This window comes from Miscanthus floridulus, chromosome 18 (genome assembly GCF_019320115.1).
Source record: "Miscanthus floridulus cultivar M001 chromosome 18, ASM1932011v1, whole genome shotgun sequence".
NCBI lineage: Eukaryota > Viridiplantae > Streptophyta > Magnoliopsida > Poales > Poaceae > Miscanthus > Miscanthus floridulus.
In genome coordinates this window covers 10,327,438-10,345,810 of record NC_089597.1, presented here as the reverse complement: position 1 = coordinate 10,345,810, position 18,373 = coordinate 10,327,438, and the positions used below count along the sequence as shown (strand labels likewise).

General features: G+C 45.4%; 2 protein-coding genes and 2 pseudogenes across 2 annotated transcripts; 3 read left to right on the top strand and 1 right to left on the bottom strand.

The window, feature by feature from the left end:
* Positions 1–1,547: 1,547 nt before the first annotated feature.
* On the top strand, positions 1,548–7,292 carry LOC136519661 (uncharacterized; annotated as a pseudogene).
* LOC136523275 (uncharacterized) lies at positions 2,709–3,884 on the bottom strand. The gene has a single exon (XM_066517011.1). The coding sequence runs from the start codon at positions 3,882–3,884 to the stop codon at positions 2,709–2,711; it is 1,176 nt and encodes a 391-aa protein (XP_066373108.1).
* A 3,748-nt stretch (positions 7,293–11,040) lies between the features above and the next one.
* Positions 11,041–12,517, top strand: LOC136519664 (uncharacterized). Its single transcript, XM_066513041.1, has 2 exons — positions 11,041–11,133; positions 11,706–12,517. The coding sequence occupies exons 1-2, from the start codon at positions 11,101–11,103 to the stop codon at positions 12,090–12,092; spliced, it is 420 nt and encodes a 139-aa protein (XP_066369138.1). The 5' UTR covers positions 11,041–11,100; the 3' UTR covers positions 12,093–12,517.
* A 1,923-nt stretch (positions 12,518–14,440) lies between these two features.
* Positions 14,441–15,626, top strand: LOC136519660 (putative F-box protein At3g25750; annotated as a pseudogene).
* Positions 15,627–18,373: the final 2,747 nt, after the last annotated feature.

Below are 18,373 nucleotides of genomic sequence, written 5' to 3'. Positions count from 1 at the left end.
GTGTGGTGGCCAAATTGTCAAACTGACGAGGACAGTGGACTTTGCCCTACCAAGAGGGCAACAACGGTGGAAGACGTTGGCGGAGACGTATTGATCCTTTGACGACGGCGAGCCGGTGGGGAGGGCCTAGCGGAGATGCATGCTAGCTGTCCGGTTGACCGTTGGACGTTGTTCCTTTCCTTTCTTCCACGGGCAGGACAAGCTAAACAGCGGCTTGCGCGATGATCGATCCACTACGATGATCGATGACGGCCAGAGCGACGATGGTTCGTGGTGGGGTGGGGAAGTAGGATATGGCGTCTGATCTCGTTTGCCTCTCTTTTGTGTGGTTGTCGCTACAAGAAAAGAGAGAAGGAGGAGAGAATATGAAAATCCAGGCTTGCATGTAATGTGATTTTAGGAAAGAGAAGTGACGTATTTTTTTTGCAAGCCTTAATTACGTCGGATGGACGTCCGTTTCTTCCCTTCCTATTTGGCCGCCTGGAGACGTGAGATTTTTTTCACGAGCGTTAACTACGCCCAGATGGACGTCCGTTTCCCCTCCTTCTAATTCGGCCAAGCAATTTGAGATTTTTTTCACAAGCGCTTATGACGGGTGGACGCCGTTTGGCCGTAGGTTTCCATCTATCAGTGGCATATGATGAGACGTGATCACGTGATTCTCGCGTGGAGTGACATTTTTAGGGAAGAAGCGCCTTGTGGGCTATTGTGGGGGGCGACGACGCCGGCTGGGATAACGAGCATGGGATCGCACGCAGGTAGACCGATGACCCGACGTTGGATTGTCTCACCAAAACGGTGTCCACCTTTTAGTCTTTTTAGACGTGATGAGAGAAGAGATTGATGAGCCATGCTAACGTGCCGCTTGTGGTTGGTGTGGTCTTTGATGATGGCAGTTTCCTTCTTGATTGGTTGCATGGCTTCCTTCTTGATTGCACATGCACGATTTTTGTTTGCATGCACCATTGTGGCGCCGTGCATGGAAGGTGGTCTGGTTGCTCAGTTTTACGTAATCCTTGATATTCTTTCTTCCTTCCAAAAAAAAAAAAGAATGGAGATTGGTCTATAATCAATCATTCGTATATATAGTCCTCATTTAGCAAATTGTATTGCTATAATTGTGCATGACTAATTTGGAAGGAAGAATTTTGTTGCAAGGGATGGGTGTAGGAGCGAGGGCTGCGGGAACGCAGCAGGCAGGACTATGGGCCCACGATGGAATGTCGCACCAAAAAGTGTCAACGCTTTGTTCTTTTTAGTTGTAGGAGATAGGATAAAAATGTACCGTGGCTGAAAATTCCAAATGTGATAATGGTCCCGTTCGCTTCGCAGAAAAAACAAAACAAAATACTGTTCCAACTAATTTATTGTGAGAAAAAATACTGTTGCAATTAAAGAAACAAGCCGAAAAGAAGAGAACCGAACATAGCCAAGAGCTATTGGACTGGTTGTAACTTCTGAGCATCGTTTGGGCCTGCCTACATGAAATCGGTACGGCCCTGGCCCCTCAAGGCCCCTATTTTGGCGCATACTCCGAGTGTGAAGCCCTGCACTCGCAGCAAACCGGAGAAGCGGCAGCTCTGGACGCCGTCGCCGGCGAAGAGGAGGAAGGGAAAGCGATTTCGCCGCCGTCGCTGGCGAAGGCGCCAGCATCGATCGACGCCTGCTTCTTAGGCAGGTCCTGCACTCTCACTCTCTCCCCCTCCCTGATTTCTTTTATTCTTTCTGTTGGTTCATGTGCGCATCCCAGTCTCCTCCTTAGTCCTTCGGTTTCTTGAACCAAGCCGGGAAATTGCGTCGCGCGTTTGTTGCCGGGAAGATGTGATCTTGAATCGAGCTTTTTAGGTTATGTTTGCTTTGTATTTTTGTGTGATGGTAAGATGTACGGCACGGGAAACGGAACGGGAAAATGTGGGTACAGTACATAGAAGACATGGCTTTGATGTTGGGTGCCTGTCTCCGGCAGAAGTTTCAATCTTTGTGTATGTCACGGTTTATCTGCAATCTTTGTGTGGTCTATTTTTTAATCTGGATCAAATCCTTGTCATTATTAATTATTGGTAAAAAAAAATCTTGTCTGGTAGTTTTCCATGGAACATCTAGGTGTGCTAGCAGCCCCCGTGATGCTTAACTTTGGATAATTCGTTGTTGTACTCCACTTTAAAAACTGAGGCTAGGGCTCTCCTCTCCTTAGATTTAGAAGCACAAAATTCCTTATTGTACTCGTTTTGGCGTGTTTATGCCATTCGAACAATCCTGCCTTCTGTGGCCTCCGTGTAGACTGTAGATGTTATGTGGCCAGTTGGGATGGAGATGAGAGGGCGAGTTGAGGGAAGCGGCGGCGATGCGCGCGATACAGTATCCACGGGGTACTGTTCACGTGGTGGTGGCGGTTAGGGCTGCAAGGGGGCTGGGGGAGGCCGGCCGTGGGGCTTCGCCCACGGCCGGCAAGAGAGAAGGGATTTCCTTCTAATCTCTTGCTTGATTATAGATTGATACATCTCCTCTCATTATATAGAGATGTCTGACTTGGCCCCTAAGCAAACGACTAATTAACCCTAATGGGCCCAATAGGCCCTTGACTCCTCTAACACTACACCCCACCTGGACATGCAGCTCGTCCTCGAGCTGCAATCTAACGATGACACTAACGATGCCTCCACTAGACATAACCCTAACACCTAAAAATAAGCATTTTACATCTCGGCTTATTTTATTGACCTGAAGAAGACTAGACTCTTTATTTTTGACTCCTGAAGATACGGCGGGCACCCTCCGCTTGCTGGACCAGCACGTGTGTAGCCACCTGGATCCCATGGAGACCATCGGAACGAGAGGGGTGCACGGGTATGGCCACCTAGAATTAGTGGCAACAGCAACCAGCGGAGACGTGCTCGTGGCGGACGGTGGCGGAATGCGATGGCGCTAGGCAGTGCGTCCCCGCCGGTGACAAGGAGGGAAGCTGCTCCCATATCGACACCATGCTTGCGCCTGAAGACAACAGCAGGTTGGCGCAGTTGCTGGTGGCCGTTCGACCAGGCAAGGTCGACCGACCATGCTAGGTCGTGCTCCCCTATGCTGAGGTCGACCACCGCCAAGGTCGCCTCGTGCATAGGTGAGCGCATCTTCTGCAGCCGCCGGCGCGCTAGGAGGCCACGCGCCGCAGCCTGCAGCCGCACCGCCGCAAACACCTTGCAGGCACTTGCCCGCGCAATCGCCTTCCTCTCCGTGAGCTGCAAGGCTGCTGCTGTAGGGACGACTGGCCGCCGCCGCTTGAAGATGGGGTGTTGTTGTCCCTGCCGGCGCGCTAGGAGGCAATACGCCACCGCCTGCAGCTGCGCCGCCGATGCCTGGATGCCATCCACGCCCCAGTAGAAGACGCCATCGCTGTCCTGCTGTGGCGGCACGGGGCTGGGGGTGGTGAACGACGGGATCAGTGAAGGAGAGGTGGAAAACAGCGCGGGACTGCTGCTCTCCTCGGCGGTCAAGAGTCCGTTGGACGGTTGCGGCGGCCAGCTGACCGGCTGCGGGAAAGGGCCGGGCGCCGAACTCGCATGCAGGACCTGCGGTCCTTGCTGGAACAGGGGGTCGTCCACCCCACCGTAGAGGACGCCGCTGGTCGGGGGCGGCTGGTGCGCCCCGGAGGGCGCCGCGACCGCGGCCGCCGACGGTGTAGGGGTCGTGGCCATCGTGTAGATGGGCAGAGTCGTCGAGCCCATCGCCCACGACGGGATGGGAGACGGCGAGGCCGGCCACCGCAGCAAGTGGAGGGGCACCCCCGTCCCGCTGGTCTGGGGCATGCCGTAGGGGGAGATCGCCTGCGGCTGCGACGGCTGTGGAGGTGGTGGGATGAGGGCGGCCAGGGTCGCCTGCAGGGCCGCCATGCCGCGGGCAATTGCAGCCACGTCGGCGGCCAAAGATTCCAACGTCAGGGGTGCTCCCGAGGATGCGGACGTGGGGGCAGCGAAGGAGGCCATGATCGGCAAGGGCTCTGGTACCAAATTGTTATGTGGCCAGTTGGGATGGAGATGAGAGGGCGAGTTGAGGGAAGCGGCGGCGATGCGCGCGATACAGTATCCACGGGGTACTGTTCACGTGGTGGTGGCGGTTAGGGCTGCAAGGGGGCTGGGGGAGGCCGGCCGCGGGGCTTCGCCCACGGCCGGCAAGAGAGAAGGGATTTCCTTCTAATCTCTTGCTTGATTATAGATTGATACATCTCCTCTCATTATATAGAGATGTCTGACTTGGCCCCTAAGCAAGCGACTAATTAACCCTAATGGGCTAAGGCCCAATAGGCCCTTGACTCCTCTAACAGTAGACTACCCAGGCAAGTAGGCAGTACAGCTAGAAACCTTTAATCTGGAGAACGAATAGTTTCTTCTGTATCATCAACATTCCAATTTTGCGATTTCAGATGCCTATAGACTAATATCTAGTTGCCAGTACAGATTTGCTGTGTAGTCCCTAGTTTATCTTTTACTTGGTTCATTTGGCACATCTGTGCATTTCCTTCAGTACTTTGGTTTCTTAATCCAAACAATTTCGGCAGCATCATCCACTGAAGTTTTGCTGAACCCTCTAACAGATGGACCTCATTGATCAAGCAGTCGAAGTAGATCCAAAAATATGTATGCCCCACAAGTAACATGGCTATGATAAAAAGAATAAAATTTTATGTTAGTTTTGGGGGTGGGGGGGGGGGGGGGGGGGGGTGGTGGTCAGCAAATAGTCACAGGGGTCGGGGTCGAAGCCGCATTCCATGACCCAGGGACGCTGTCCCGAATCGAGGGTCGGGGTCGAACAGGGTCGATGTCCCTGTTCTGCTTGGTTCTTCATTCCTCTGTAGTAGGAACATACCATGGATCCATGAGCTATATCGAAAAGCAGTAGAGAGGATTGGAAGGGAAAATGATGGATCTTGCTGCTGCTGCGATGTGAGAGGCAACCGACGTTGAAGAAGACTACTATAGAATTGGGATGCAGGAGCAGGAAACATAAAATTAATCTGCCTCCAACAAAACTGAGAGCACAAAATAGAAGAGGAGACCATGGGTGATCGATTTTGCTAGTGCCTGCCTGCCTGGTGTGAGAAGTTGGCTGGAGGTGATTGAATTGTGGCTGGCAGGATAGGTCATCTGAAGGAGAGAGAGAAGGCTAATATCTAGTTGCCAGTGGAGACTCCCCCTGTAGTCCATAATTCCTTTGTTGCTTGGTTCATTTGGCACATCTGTGCCTTATCTTCGATTCTTTGGCTTACACTGTGTTTTGCTAAACCCTATAACAGAGGGACCTCATTGATTTAGAAGATCCAAAAGGATACAACTAACATGGCTGCGATAAAACTAAAAGACTCCATTTTTATGTTAGGTGGGGGTTCAGCCTAGGATGTTGAAATATTTTTCTGTATGCCATGGTTGATCCTTGAACAGACATGTTTCAACACATCATTGGACATTCTTTCCATACTTTCCCCCTTCCTTTCATTCGTCAATAATGTGTACTGAGGTCAACCTAAATATCAGGTTCAGAAAATAGAGATGGGTTTAGGAAGTTTTTGAAGAAAAGATTGAATTGAAACAAGAACTTGGATCAAAACTATGATTTTCCAGTGTCTATCTGTCTTAGCCTTTCTGTTCAACAAAAATCTATCTTAGCCTGAACATTAGGATTCACCCAGCACAGAATTTGCCTGTTTGTAACAGTGTAGAACAACTTAACGAGTGGCTTCAGATCTGTAAAACACATATACTAGATCTTTGCAGGGAACAAAATTTTTTAAGTTACATGTCTATTTTTCATTTCTCATTAAGTTCTAACTTTTTTATTATTATTGTTGCTTTCTTGCAGATACTTTGGCATCATGCAGAGCCCCAGCAAAATATCGAGCGCCTCTGCCTCCGCTATAACCCCTGCTATGTGCGGACTTCAAGGGTGGGCAGATCTCCCAGAAGGTCTGCTCCATTCCATCATTCCTTTGTTATGTTCTTTCCTTGATCTCCTTGCCTTTGCAGGCACCTGCCACTCTTGGCGTGCTGCCTTCTTCTCATACCCATCCAAATCCACATTCTGCACCCTGCTCCCGCCTCTCCTCATCCGACCCGATATCTCTACCTGTGCTCGTTGTCTCCCTTACACAAGCGACACATGCCGGGTCCTTGATCCAGCCAACATGAAAAGTACCCTTCACTGTCAGATTCCTGAAGTGACATTTGAGAAGTTGTGTTTTATGTTCACTGGTGCCAAAGTTTTACCTCCACAGCTCCTATTTGGCAACAACATTTCTTTCTACTCTGGCATGCTGACAGCTCCCCTTGCATCACCAAACTCACACCTCCTAGTTTGCATGTATTCAGAACAGGAGGAACAATATTTCCTGCTTGATTGGCTGATTGGAAGTGATTGTTGGTCAAAACTACAGCTCAGTCTTAATGATTCATGGATTGTGCAGATTGTGGAGTTCAACGGTCAGTTCATCACGATGGACACCCACCACAGGCTCTACACCCTGTCCTTGGCCCCCCAGCTTGGTCTGCAGGAGATAGCAACTGTGTGGTGGGACACCTAGCTTGGATGCCCATATACACAGCCATGGCTGGTGGTATGCAGCGGCATGCTTCTAATTGTTGACTGGCCCCTGTCATCATCTGGAGCACATGTCCACTACAAACCCTATCGCCTGGACATGTCAACTGAACCTGCGACTTGGGTGGAGGTGGTGAAGCTGAAGAATAATGCCCTCTTTATTGGGGGTGATGCGAGTAGCCCGGCATTCTCTTGCATGAGCCCAGGACGATGGGGCGGGAGAAGCAACTGCTTGTACTATGCTCATTACAGAGAACCCTGGGTCTTGCATGGGCTGGGTGATGATGCAGATGCCGTTTGGGATGATTCCACTGACCCTGCCCTTGAGTTTGGCAGGGGCTGGTACAGCCTGGTTCAGCCATTCTGGGTGTACCCGAGCATGTTCTACTCAGATGGACAGTGATCCTTGCCTGCCCTATGTTGCTGAAATTTCGCCTTGGAGTTCTTTTGGGTAGCGAAGACTTCTGCATTTGAATAGATGATGTCACTTTGATATTGTTAAAAGAAGTTGTTTAGCGCTTGCAGGTTTATCACTTTTCGTCATTGAGAATGGTGACCCCTGTTTGCCCGAGCCTTCTCCCTAACTGAATGAGGTGTTTGATAACGTGTGTATTTGAGATTTCATTTTTATGTAATTGCTAAGTAATGTGTGTATTTTGAAGAAAATGCTGATGTTATGTCTTTGAAATATATATGAAGAAAACCCACGATGCCTACTCAGAGATCAGTTTTCTGTCTTTTCCTCTTCTCTTTTGAACCGTGCAGTTTAGATTAGGTATTTCTTTTGGAATTCTGGAATTCAGATTGGTGGAATGGAAATGTGTGTGTGAGACCAATGTCTAAAAGAATCAATGTATAATAAATACTGTCAAAAAAAAGAATCAAAATATAATTCGTAAGGGTTGCTGACAGAACGATGTCGAATTGGAATTGACGTGAACAAATTTATATTCTGTAGTAACAAAACAATAACTGAAACAATGTTTTTTTGTTTTGTTTTTTTTTGGCTAAAAAAGTGTACAGTCGCTCAAAATAAAAGAGTGCAGAATTCCTAATATGATAATAGCTACTGGGGTGGTCGTAAGCTTCATTTGGGCCTGCCTTCGTGAAATCGCTACGGCCCGGGCCCACAAGGCCCTATTTTGGCGCCTTAAGTCCTAACAGGGGAGAGTGTCGAGTGTGAAGTGTCCGAGTGAGCAAACCGGAGAAGGGGCAGCTCTGGCCGCCGTCGCCGGCGAAGGGGAGGAAGGGGAAGCGGTTCTGCCACCGTCGCCAGCGAAGGCGCCGGCATCGGAGCAACGCCTGCTTCTTAGGCAAGTCCTGCACTCTCACACTCTCCCCCTCCCTGATTTTTTTTATTCTTTCTGTTGGTTCATGTGCGCATCCCTGTCTCCTTAGTCCTTGGGTTTCTTGAACCAAGCCGACAAATGGCGTTGTGCGTTTGTTGCTAGGAAGATGTCATCTTGAATCGACCTATTTAGATTAGGTTTGCATTGGATTTTGGTGTGATTGTAAGATATACGGCACAGGAAAACCCTAGTGTCGGTAGAACTGAACGGAACGGGAAAATGTGGGTACAGCACATAGAAGACACTAGGTGAATTCCCCGCGCATTGCTGCGCCCAATGTAAAAGTAATTTCAATTGAGTTAAGAGGAATAGGATGTAGAAGGGATCAGACGTGATGTATGAACAAATATAAGAAATATATATGCGTTGTAAGCAGAACAGATTTGTGCACAAAGGGAATATACTGGCTTTTGTAGATTTTCTGCAGGTTAAGTTATATAAATTGTTGCCATGGGGTGTAATTGAAGACAAAAAAAAAAAACTATATGAACTTCAATTGAATGCCGGAGAGTGGGGCATATATTTGAATCCTGATTACTAATTGATTTAAATATGTTTATATGAAAATGATACATTAAAAGAGTTGCGTCAGTAGTCCACGTGAATGAGCTAAAGAAAAGGCATCACGCTAATCTTTGATCTTTAACTTCATCAAAGAAAACACGAGTCATTAACCTGTGGAGGAGAATATTGTGAGTTAATGTGCAGCACAAAAACTGTCAGTGTGCAGTAAGAGTAGATTGGGTATTATAAATTAGACAGCTTAGGTTAGTGGAGGCGATGCAAGGGTTACATTTTGCATGCTGAAGTACATGTAGGAGGAAGTTCTTGTCATTAGGACATGTAGATGGCCTGCAACCTGCTACCAGAAGCGACGCATTGTGAAGGCATCTTTCTCCTAATGAAAACCGTGGGACATGGCCATTATCTACCTGTGTTGTGCTGTGAAAGTGTGAATATCTGACAACATAGAAGTGTGGCCTTTCTGTAGGGAGGAACTACAGACTGTGAAAACCTAAGAACAATAGCACAGTAGTACCTGCTGTATGATTGTTGTAGGGAGGATTAATGAGAGTTCCAAAATCAAGAGATCTTGCAGTGCACAATCTCAGCTGTAGTCATAGGACTTCTCTTAGGGGAATGAAAAGTCATCGTTATGGATGACTAATCCATTTATATAGAATGACATAATTGTTGGTGCTAATAAAACACTAAGAAATAAAAAAAATACTTAGATTATTGCTAGCAGAAGTGGCATGTACACGCAGACCAGATTAGGAAGTTGTGCATTCTTTTCCAGTCATAAATTTGTAGTTAAGATTGATATCTCAACATATACTAAAAAAAAGATGCAAATAATCTATGCAACTTAAAGAAGATCTAGAAGAGTACGTACTTAACTTTTGGAGGAAGAGGAACAGCCACGTTCTTAGACCTTGCCAACCAACAGCCAGCAGAGAAACGCTGAATTAAAATCATTAGCAGAGAGTCCATGCCTCCACATCCACAGATTGCTCTGAGAACAACACTTTGTGCCAAACGAAAAGGCAGGGAGAGTGGTCAGTTCGGATCGAGTACTCGTCCTTGCCTCCTTGGGGTTATATATACAGGGTCAATTGGGAGATGAGAAGACGATAGCATGGGAAGAGACAGGGGCTAGAGATGACCAGACAACATACGTGCAGCATGCATTGAGTGGATGGGATTTGGATTATTTCATTGCTTGTTCAATTCGGCTGTTCGTTTCGTGTTCCCAAAAAGTTGCAAAGGAAGATAAATTGCTGGATCATTAAGCCACTGATGGGGTGAATGGGAATGACACATGGGCGGATAGATGAAACTGACAGTTTATGATCCAATGGTGAAGAATAATAGAGATGACGTGGATCAACGTGGTTGCAGAGAAATAGAAGTAAATGACCCTTAGTGGGTTCCATCTATATAGGTTATATAGATGGCTTTGATGTTGAGAGCTTGTCTCCAGCAGAAGTTTCAATCTTTGTGTATGTCACGGCTGATCTGCAATCTTTGTGTGGTCTATTTTTTATTCTGGATCTTATCCTTGCCATTATTAATTATTGGTAAAAAATCTAGTCTGGTAGTTTTCCATGGAACATCTAGGTGTGTTAGAAGCCTGCGTGCTGCTTAACTTTGGATAATCGTTGCTCTACTGCACTTTAGAAACTGAGGCTAGGGCTCTCCTCTCCTTAGACTTAGAAGCACAAAATTCTTTATTGTACATGTTTTGGCGCGTTGCTGTGTGTTTATGCCATTCGAACAACCCAGGCAAGCAGGCAGTACAACTCGAAAGCTTTAATCTGGAGAAGAGATCATTTCTTCTGTGTGTTACATCAACATTCCAATGTTGTGATTTCAGATGCCTATAGGCTAATATCTAGTTGCCAGTACAGATTCGCTCTGTAGTCCCTAGTTTATTTTTTACTTGGTTCATTTGGCACATCTGTGCCTGTCCTTCAGTGCTTTGGTTTCTTAATCCAAACTAAGCAGAGGAATTTCGTCAGCATCATCCTCTGAGTTTGGATGAACCCTATAACAGATGGCTATGCCCCATGACTAACATGGCTATGATAAAAGACTCCACTTTTATGTATGTTTTTTTTTTTTTTTTGGGGGGGGGGGAGGTATTAAACCCATGATACTGAAATATTTTTTGTATGCCATGGTTGACCTGTGAACAGTACACGAAACTGTATTTCAGCGCATAATTGCGCTTTTTTTTTGGCCATACTTTTCACCTTTGTTTCATGCTTCACTAAAGTTACTGCAGGCCAGCCTAAATGTCATGTTCTGAAAATAGACGTGGGTTTTGGCTGTTTGGAAGAAAAGTTTGAATTGAAACAAGACTTAGATAAAAACTTTTTTTCCATTGTCCATCTGTCTTAGCTTGAACATTAGGATTTACCCAGCGCATAGAATTCCTTGTTTGTAACAGTGTATACCAACTTAAAAAGTGGCTTTTGTATAACACAAATTCTAAAATCTTTGCAGGTCACCTAAGTCTCTAGCAAGTTAACTGTTTATTTTTCATTTTTGAATTGATTCAGTTCTAACTTGCTCATTTTTTTACTTTGTTGCAGAGAGCCTGACATCATGCAAAGCCGTAGCAAAATCGCCCGCGCCTCTACCTCCACTACAACCCCTGCTGTGTATGGGCTTCAAGGGTGGGCAGATCTCCCAGAAGGTCTGCTCCATTCCGTCGTTCCTCTGTTGGGTTCCATCATTGAGCTCCTTGCCTTCGCCGGCACCTGTCATTCTTGGCGTGCTGCCTTCTCCTCATACCCATCTAAATCCACATTATGCACCTTGCTCCCGCCTCTCCTCGTCCAGCCCCATGTCACTGTCCATGCTCCTAATCTACCATCCAGCAGTGATGATGGTCACAAGCTCGGCACATGCCAGGTCCTTGATCCAGCCAACATGAAAAGTAGCCTTTGCTGCCAGGTTCCTGAAGAGACATCTGAGAAGTTGCGCTTTGCCGGCTCTTCCTATGGCCAGCTGATTTGTGGTCGTGGCAGAAATTGTCTCAGCGTGGATGTGTTCACTGGTGCCAAAGTTTTATCTCCACAGCTCCCATTTACCAACAACACTTATTTGTACTGTGGCATGCTGACAACTCCCCTTGCATCACCAAACTCACACCTCCTAGTTTGCGCAAAACCACAGGGCTGTCAGTATTTCCTGCTTGATTGGCTGATTGGAAGTAATTCTTGGTCAAAACTACAGCTCAGTCTTAATGATTCAGTGATTGTGCAGATTGTGGAGTTCAACGGTCAATTCATCGCGATGGACAACTACCACAGGCTCTACACTCTGTCCTTGGCCCCCCAGCTTGGTTTGCAGGAGATAGCAACTGTGTGGCTGGACAACATGCTTGGATGCCCATATGCACAGCCCTGGCTGGTAGTATGTAGCGGCATGCTTCTAATTGTTGACTACTACTTCAGCAGCACATCATCTGGAGCACCTGTCAACTACAAAGCCTACCTCTTGGACATGTCCACTGAACCTGCAACTTGGGTGGAGGTAGTGAAGCTGGAGAATGATGCCCTCTTCATTGGGCGAGATGTGAGGAGCCCGGCATTCTCTTGCATGAGCCTCCTGATGGGGCGGGAGAAGCAACTTCCTGTACTATGCTCATAACAGACAACCCTGGGTCTTGCATGGGCTGGGTGATGATGCAGATGCCGTTTGGGATGATTCCACTGACCCTGACCTTGTGTACGTCAGGGGCCTGTGCCTCAAGCTGCAGCCATTCTGGGTGTACCCGAGCATGTTCTACTTGGACAGTGATCCGTGCCTGCCCTATGTTGCTGGTAGGAAGACTTCTGCATTCGAATAGATGATGTCACTATGGTACTAGCACTTACTTAGTAGTTGAAATAAGTCACTTTTCTCATTGAGAGTGGTGCCCCGGTTTGAACGCTCCTTTTCCCTATCTGAATGAGGTGTTGGTAACGTTCTATCTGCATTTAAATAGTGTGTGTATCTGAAGAAAATGTTGATGTATGCTTTTGGAATATGAAGGGGAAACCCACTATGTGTACTCAGGATCAGCATTCTGTCTATTCTTTTAGCTTTTGAACCGAGCTGATTACATTATGTTTTTTTTTTTGGAATTCTGGAATTCAGATTAGGAAGGAAATGTATGTCTACAAGAAACAAACTGTACTGTGAGGGAAAAAAAGGAGGCAAGGTATAATTCGTAATGGTTACCAAACAGAACAATGTGGAACTGGAATTGACGTGAACAAATTTATATTCTAGTAAAACAATAACTGAAGTCCAATTTCAACACTCAAATGCGAGTCACAATTTTTTATTTTGGATAGGAAATAATTGTATAGTCGCTCAAAACAAATGAGGGCAAAATTCTGAAATTGGAAGAAATTGTTAGGCCAGTTGTAAGGCTCATCATTTTGGCCCAAACTTCCCAATAGTCTCTACGGCCCTGGCCCACAAGGCCCAATTTTGGCGCATAAAAGAGCGTAGAGCAGAGGCGAGCGGAACTGGAAAGCGGCAGAGTGGGAAGACGAGAAAGGGAAAGCCATCTCGCCACCGCCGGCGAAGGCGCCGGCACCGACGTCACCGATCGGCGCCTGCTTCCTAGGCAAGGCCAGCACTCTCACTCCCTCTTTCCGATTTTTTTTTTTATTCTTTTTGCTTGGTTCATCCACGCATCCTGTATTCCTGTCTCCTCCTTAGTACTTCAGTTTGTTGAACCAAGTAAGCCGATAAATTGCACTGCGTGTTTGTTGCTGTGATGTGATCTTGAACCCAACTATTTAGATTAGGTTTGCATTGGATTTTTGTGTGATTGTAAGATGTAAGGCACGGGAAAACCCTAGTGTCGAGAAAACTGAATGAATAGATTTATTATTGAACAGGAAAATGTGGGCACAATAGATAGAAGTTTCAATCTTTGTGTATGTCACGGTTGGTCGGCAATCTTTGTGTGGCCTATTTTTTATGAAGGCTCTAATCCTTATCATTATTAATTAATTATTGGTAAAAAAAAATCTGGTCTTGTAGTACGTTTTCCATGGAACAACTAGGTGTTTTAGCAGCCTGCATTATGTTTACTTTGGATTGTCGTCGATGTAGTTTACTTTGGATTGTCGTGGATGTAGTCCACTTCAAATACTGATGCTAGTGCTCTGCTCTCCTTAAACTCAGAAGCACATAATTGCTTATTTTACTCATTTTGGCACTTTGCTGTGCATTTATGCCATTTGAACAAATAAATTCTTCTGTGTTTTACATAACATTCCAATTTTGCGATTTCAGATGCCTATAGGCTAATATCTAGTTTTCTTTTTTACTTGGTTCATTTGGCACATCTGTGCCTGAGTGCTTTGGTTTCTTAATCCAAACTAAGCAAAGGAATTTTGTCAGCATCATCCTCTGAGTTTTGATGAACCCTATAACAAATGGACCTCATCGATCAAGTAGATCCAAAAAGATGTATGCCCACGAATAACATGGCTATGGTAAAAGAGTCCACTTTTATGTTAATATTGGAGGGTTCAACCCAGGATATTGAGATATTTTCTGTATGCCGTGGTTGATATGCGAACAGTACACGGAATTGTATTTCAGTGCATAACTGGGCATTTTTCCCACTGTTTTCACCTTTGTTTCATGCTTCACTAATGTGTACTGCAGATCATCCTAAATATCATATTCTGAAATTAGAGATGGGTTTAGGCTGTTTTAAAGAAAGGATTGAATTTAAACAAGACTTGCATACAAACTGTGTTTTCCATTGTCCATCTGTCTTAGCCAGAAAATTAGGATTTACCCAGCGCATAGAATTCCTTGTTTGTAACAGTGTATAGCAGCTTAACAAATGATTTCAGATCTGTACTGTGCAACACACATATACCAAAATGTTTGCAATCTATTTTCCATTTTTGATTCAGTTCTAACTCGCTCATTTTTTTACTTTCTTGCAGATGGTCTGACATCATGCAAGCCGCTAGCAAAATCATCCGTGCCTCAGCCTCCAGTATGCCCCCTGGTGTGTATGGACTTCAAGGGTGGGCAGATCTCCCAGAAGGTCTGCTCCATTCCGTCATTCCTCTGTTGAGCTCCTTCCTTGAGCTCCACGCCTTTGCTAGCACCTGCCGCTCTTGGCGTGCTGCTTTCGCCTCATACCCATCTAAATCCACATTCTGCACCTTGCTCCCACCTCTCCTCATCCTGCCCCATATCAAAGTATGTGCTCCTAATCTCCCTTCTAGAAGCGATGATGGTCAGGAGCTCCGCACGTGCCAGGTCCTTGATCCAGCAAACTTGAAAAGTACCCTTCGCTGCCAGATTCCTGAAGAGACATTTCAGAAGTTGCACTTTGCCGGCTCTTCCTATGGGCAGCTGATTTGTGGCCGCGGCAGAAATTGTCTTATCGTGGATGTGTTCACTGGTGCCAAAGTTTTACCCATTTGGCGACAACACTTATTTCTACTCTGGCATGCTGACAGCTCCAATCGCATCACCAAACTCACACCTACTTTGCGCATCATCGAAACAGGGAGGTCAGTGCTTCCTGCTTGATTGGCTGATTGGAAGTGATTCTTGGTCAAACTTAGGCTCGATGATTCACGGATTGAGCAGATTGTGGAGTTCAATGGCCAGTTCATCTCAATGGACTACTACTACAAGCTCTACAATCTGTCCTTGGCCCCTCAGCTTGGTCTGCAGAAGATAGCAACTGTGTCGTGGGATGGCAATGATGAATGCTGCCCATATCTAAGGCCATGGATCGTGGTGTGTGGTGACATGCTCCTGATGGTCGACCATTGCATAACCCTTTCGTTAGCTGGAGCACCTGTCGAGTACAAAGCCTATCGCCTCGACATGTCAACTGTGCCTGCAGCTTGGGTGGAGGTGAAGAAGCTAGAGAATTACTCGCTTTTTATTGGGTGCAATGTGAGGAGCCCTGCGTTTTCTTGCACCAGCTTTGGACGATGGAGCGGGAGGAGCAACTGCTTGTACTACGGGTATTATGATCCACCCTTGGTGTTGCATGGGCTTGGAGATGATGCGGATGCTGTGTGGAATCCAGACAACGATGATTACCTAGAGTTCAAGAGGAACTGGTACACCCAACTGCAGGTCTTCTGGGTGTACCCAAGTATGCTCTATCGCTGATGGCAAGTGATGGATGAACTCCATCTGCTTGTGCTGAAACTTCGCCTTGAATTTCCTTAGAGGACAGAAGCTTGCATTTACAATGGATAAAGGCCATTATGGTAGATGAGAGTTTGTAGACTTGCAGTTTCCATTCAGTTATCAGCTGTGTTCCATTGCTACTTCTAATCTTTTGCACTAGTTATGACTTGTGAACTTGTTAGCTATTCTGGAAAGCCTGGAAGGCTGGATACTGTTATTTTAATGAGTAGCAGACAAACGTTTCTAATGTGTGTGAGTTTCCTCTGTCCATGCAAAAACGTGAAGACGCAATTGCTTGTATAGTTGTATAGCAGCCATGCAGGCATCTGGTTGCTGCCTCGTCCTTTGTTTGCTATGCTACGCAATCTGTTTGTCAGAAGGGAAAATAAAGGTTATTCTTATGCACGCTGGACATGAAGCAGAAATCCAAATGTGTGTAAGTATTGCCTTCAGCCACTTTCGTTTCATAGATTTTCAGGGCATAGACTTTGACAGTTAGAATCTAAATTACACGAGCTAAACAAACAACAGAAAATGAACTTGGAAAGAAATAGTCACCTATGAACAACATGCACAACATTGATACCCCTGTGAACAACCCTACGACCAACGATTGAGCTGACAGATTTTGAAATTGACTTAAATCCTGAAATAAATTCCATGAAAATGCCAAAAAAAATGAAGGGGAAACCCACTATGTGTACTCAGGATCAGCTTTCTGTCTATTCTTTTAGCGTTTGAACCGAGCTGTTTAGATTATGTTTTTGTTTGGAATTCTGGAATTCAAATTTGGAAGGAAATGTGTGTGCGCGCGCGCTGTATACAAGAAAGAAACTATAGTGAGGAAAAAAAAGGGCGCGTTCACTACGTAAAAACGATTTTTAGCAACAGGTCGAATTTTTTGTAGGGACGGCTGGTGATGGAGCCGCTCCTACAGTGACGTGCTCGGGTGCCCAGACACCAGTCGCCCCTACAAATGGAACAACAGGGGCGGCTGGTGATACGAGCCGCCCCTATAAATGGGGTCTGATTTGTAGGGGCGGCTCAATCACTAGCCGCCCCTGCAATTTCTATTTGTAGGGGCGGCTGGTGATTAAGCCGCCCCTACAAATGCCCACGTATATATAGCTCGGATTTGTAGGGGCGACTCAATCACCAGCCGCCCCTACAAATGACCCACATATAAAAACGCTGCAGAACCGTTTTTCTCCTCGGGTCACTCACTCCAACCCGTGAAAGAAATGTGGAGAGGCCTTGGGCACCTCCTAAAAATTGCTCTACTAAGGGAGGAAGGTTTTGGTCTCAAATCCTTTGGTGGAGAGGTTGTAGAATGTAAGAAAATGCTATTCCACACTTTTTTTGAAGTTTTAATGGTTGGTTAGTGAGTAATTAGAGTTTTGTTTTTCTCTCTCTTCTATGGTGCTTGAGCTACTTATGAAGCAAATTAGACCCAAGTTTTAAATGTACTGGGATAAATTAAGGAGGAAAACAAGATCATACCCTTATTTAGTCCATGTTTCTTGATTTTAGTGAACAATTAGTTAGTTTTATGGATGTTTCATGTGCATGTGGATCTAGATCTAGGGTTTGGTTTTTTTATTAATTTCGTTTTTGTAAATTTATGTTTGATGAAATTGGACTAGGGTTTGTATGAAAGATATTGGGTAAAGTATAATTGTTGCTAATTGTTGTCTTTGAAATTGTTTATTGTAATCAATAAATATATATTTTAATTATTTATGGATAAATGGGCCATTAATTAATTTTCCTCTACCATGGTGTGTTTGTATGCTTCATGTAATTATATTAGATTTATATTCATATATATCTAAAGTATATACAATTATTCTCAAGTAATTATTACTTTGATTCATTTTTATATATATCTGAATAAGTAGTCCTTTAATGTTTGTTTTGTTGTTGTTGTAAAAGATGGAGTACAGGAACTCTTAGATGTATGGTTCGTTAAGGTTCAAGGCAGGTTTCCGTGAAGAGGTGGATAAATTTATTGAAGCCGCAAAGAAGCATGCAACGACATTGAAAGAGAATAATGATACAATTATTTGCCCCTATAAAGATTGCATAGTGGGACATTTATCCAATAACTTGAACGTATCTTCCTAAACCCTAAAGAAGCCGCACTCATGACATGGTGGGATGATGAGCGCAAGGTGGATGATGATAAGATTGCACACCCGGCTGATTGTAGTCAGTGGCAAAGGTTTGATGAGAAGCACAAATAATTCAGCGATGACCCAAGGAATATACGGTTTGGCTTGAGCACCGATGGAATGAATCCCTTCAATGAGAGGATGAGCGACCACAGCACATGGCCAGTGATCTTGATCATGTACAATATCCCAACATGGTTGTGTCAGAAGAGAAAGTACCTTCTCCTCACTATTCTTATTTCTGGCCCTAAACAACCAGGCATTGATATAGACGTGTTCCTCGAGCCCTTGATGCAAGAAATGGAGATGCTATGGAGGCATGGGGAGCAGATGTATGATGTGTTCCGAAAGGAGGACTTCATATGTAGAGCAATAATATTTGTTACTACCAATGATTACCCTGTGTTGTTTGCTTTGTCTGGACAGATCAAAGGGAAGACGGGATGCTTGGTTTGCTTGGATGGTACTACATAGGTGTACCTGGATGCATCCAAGAAGATAGTTTACCTAAGGAACCGACGCTTCTTAAAGACAAGTCACAAGTACCGCAGCAAATTGTTCTTTAGATTTTATAACAACGCC

Bases quoted from the DNA above. Each gene is read 5' to 3' on its own strand.
- LOC136519664 (XM_066513041.1), top strand. From the start codon at position 11,101: ATGGGCTTCAAGGGTGGGCAGATCTCCCAGAAG. The intron at 11,134-11,705 runs GTCTGCTCCATT...GTGATTGTGCAG, and splicing joins GTGGGCAGATCTCCCAGAAG to ATTGTGGAGTTCAACGGTCA.
- LOC136523275 (XM_066517011.1), bottom strand. From the start codon at position 3,884: ATGGCGGCCCTGCAGGCGACCCTGGCCGCCCTCATCCCACCACCTCCA.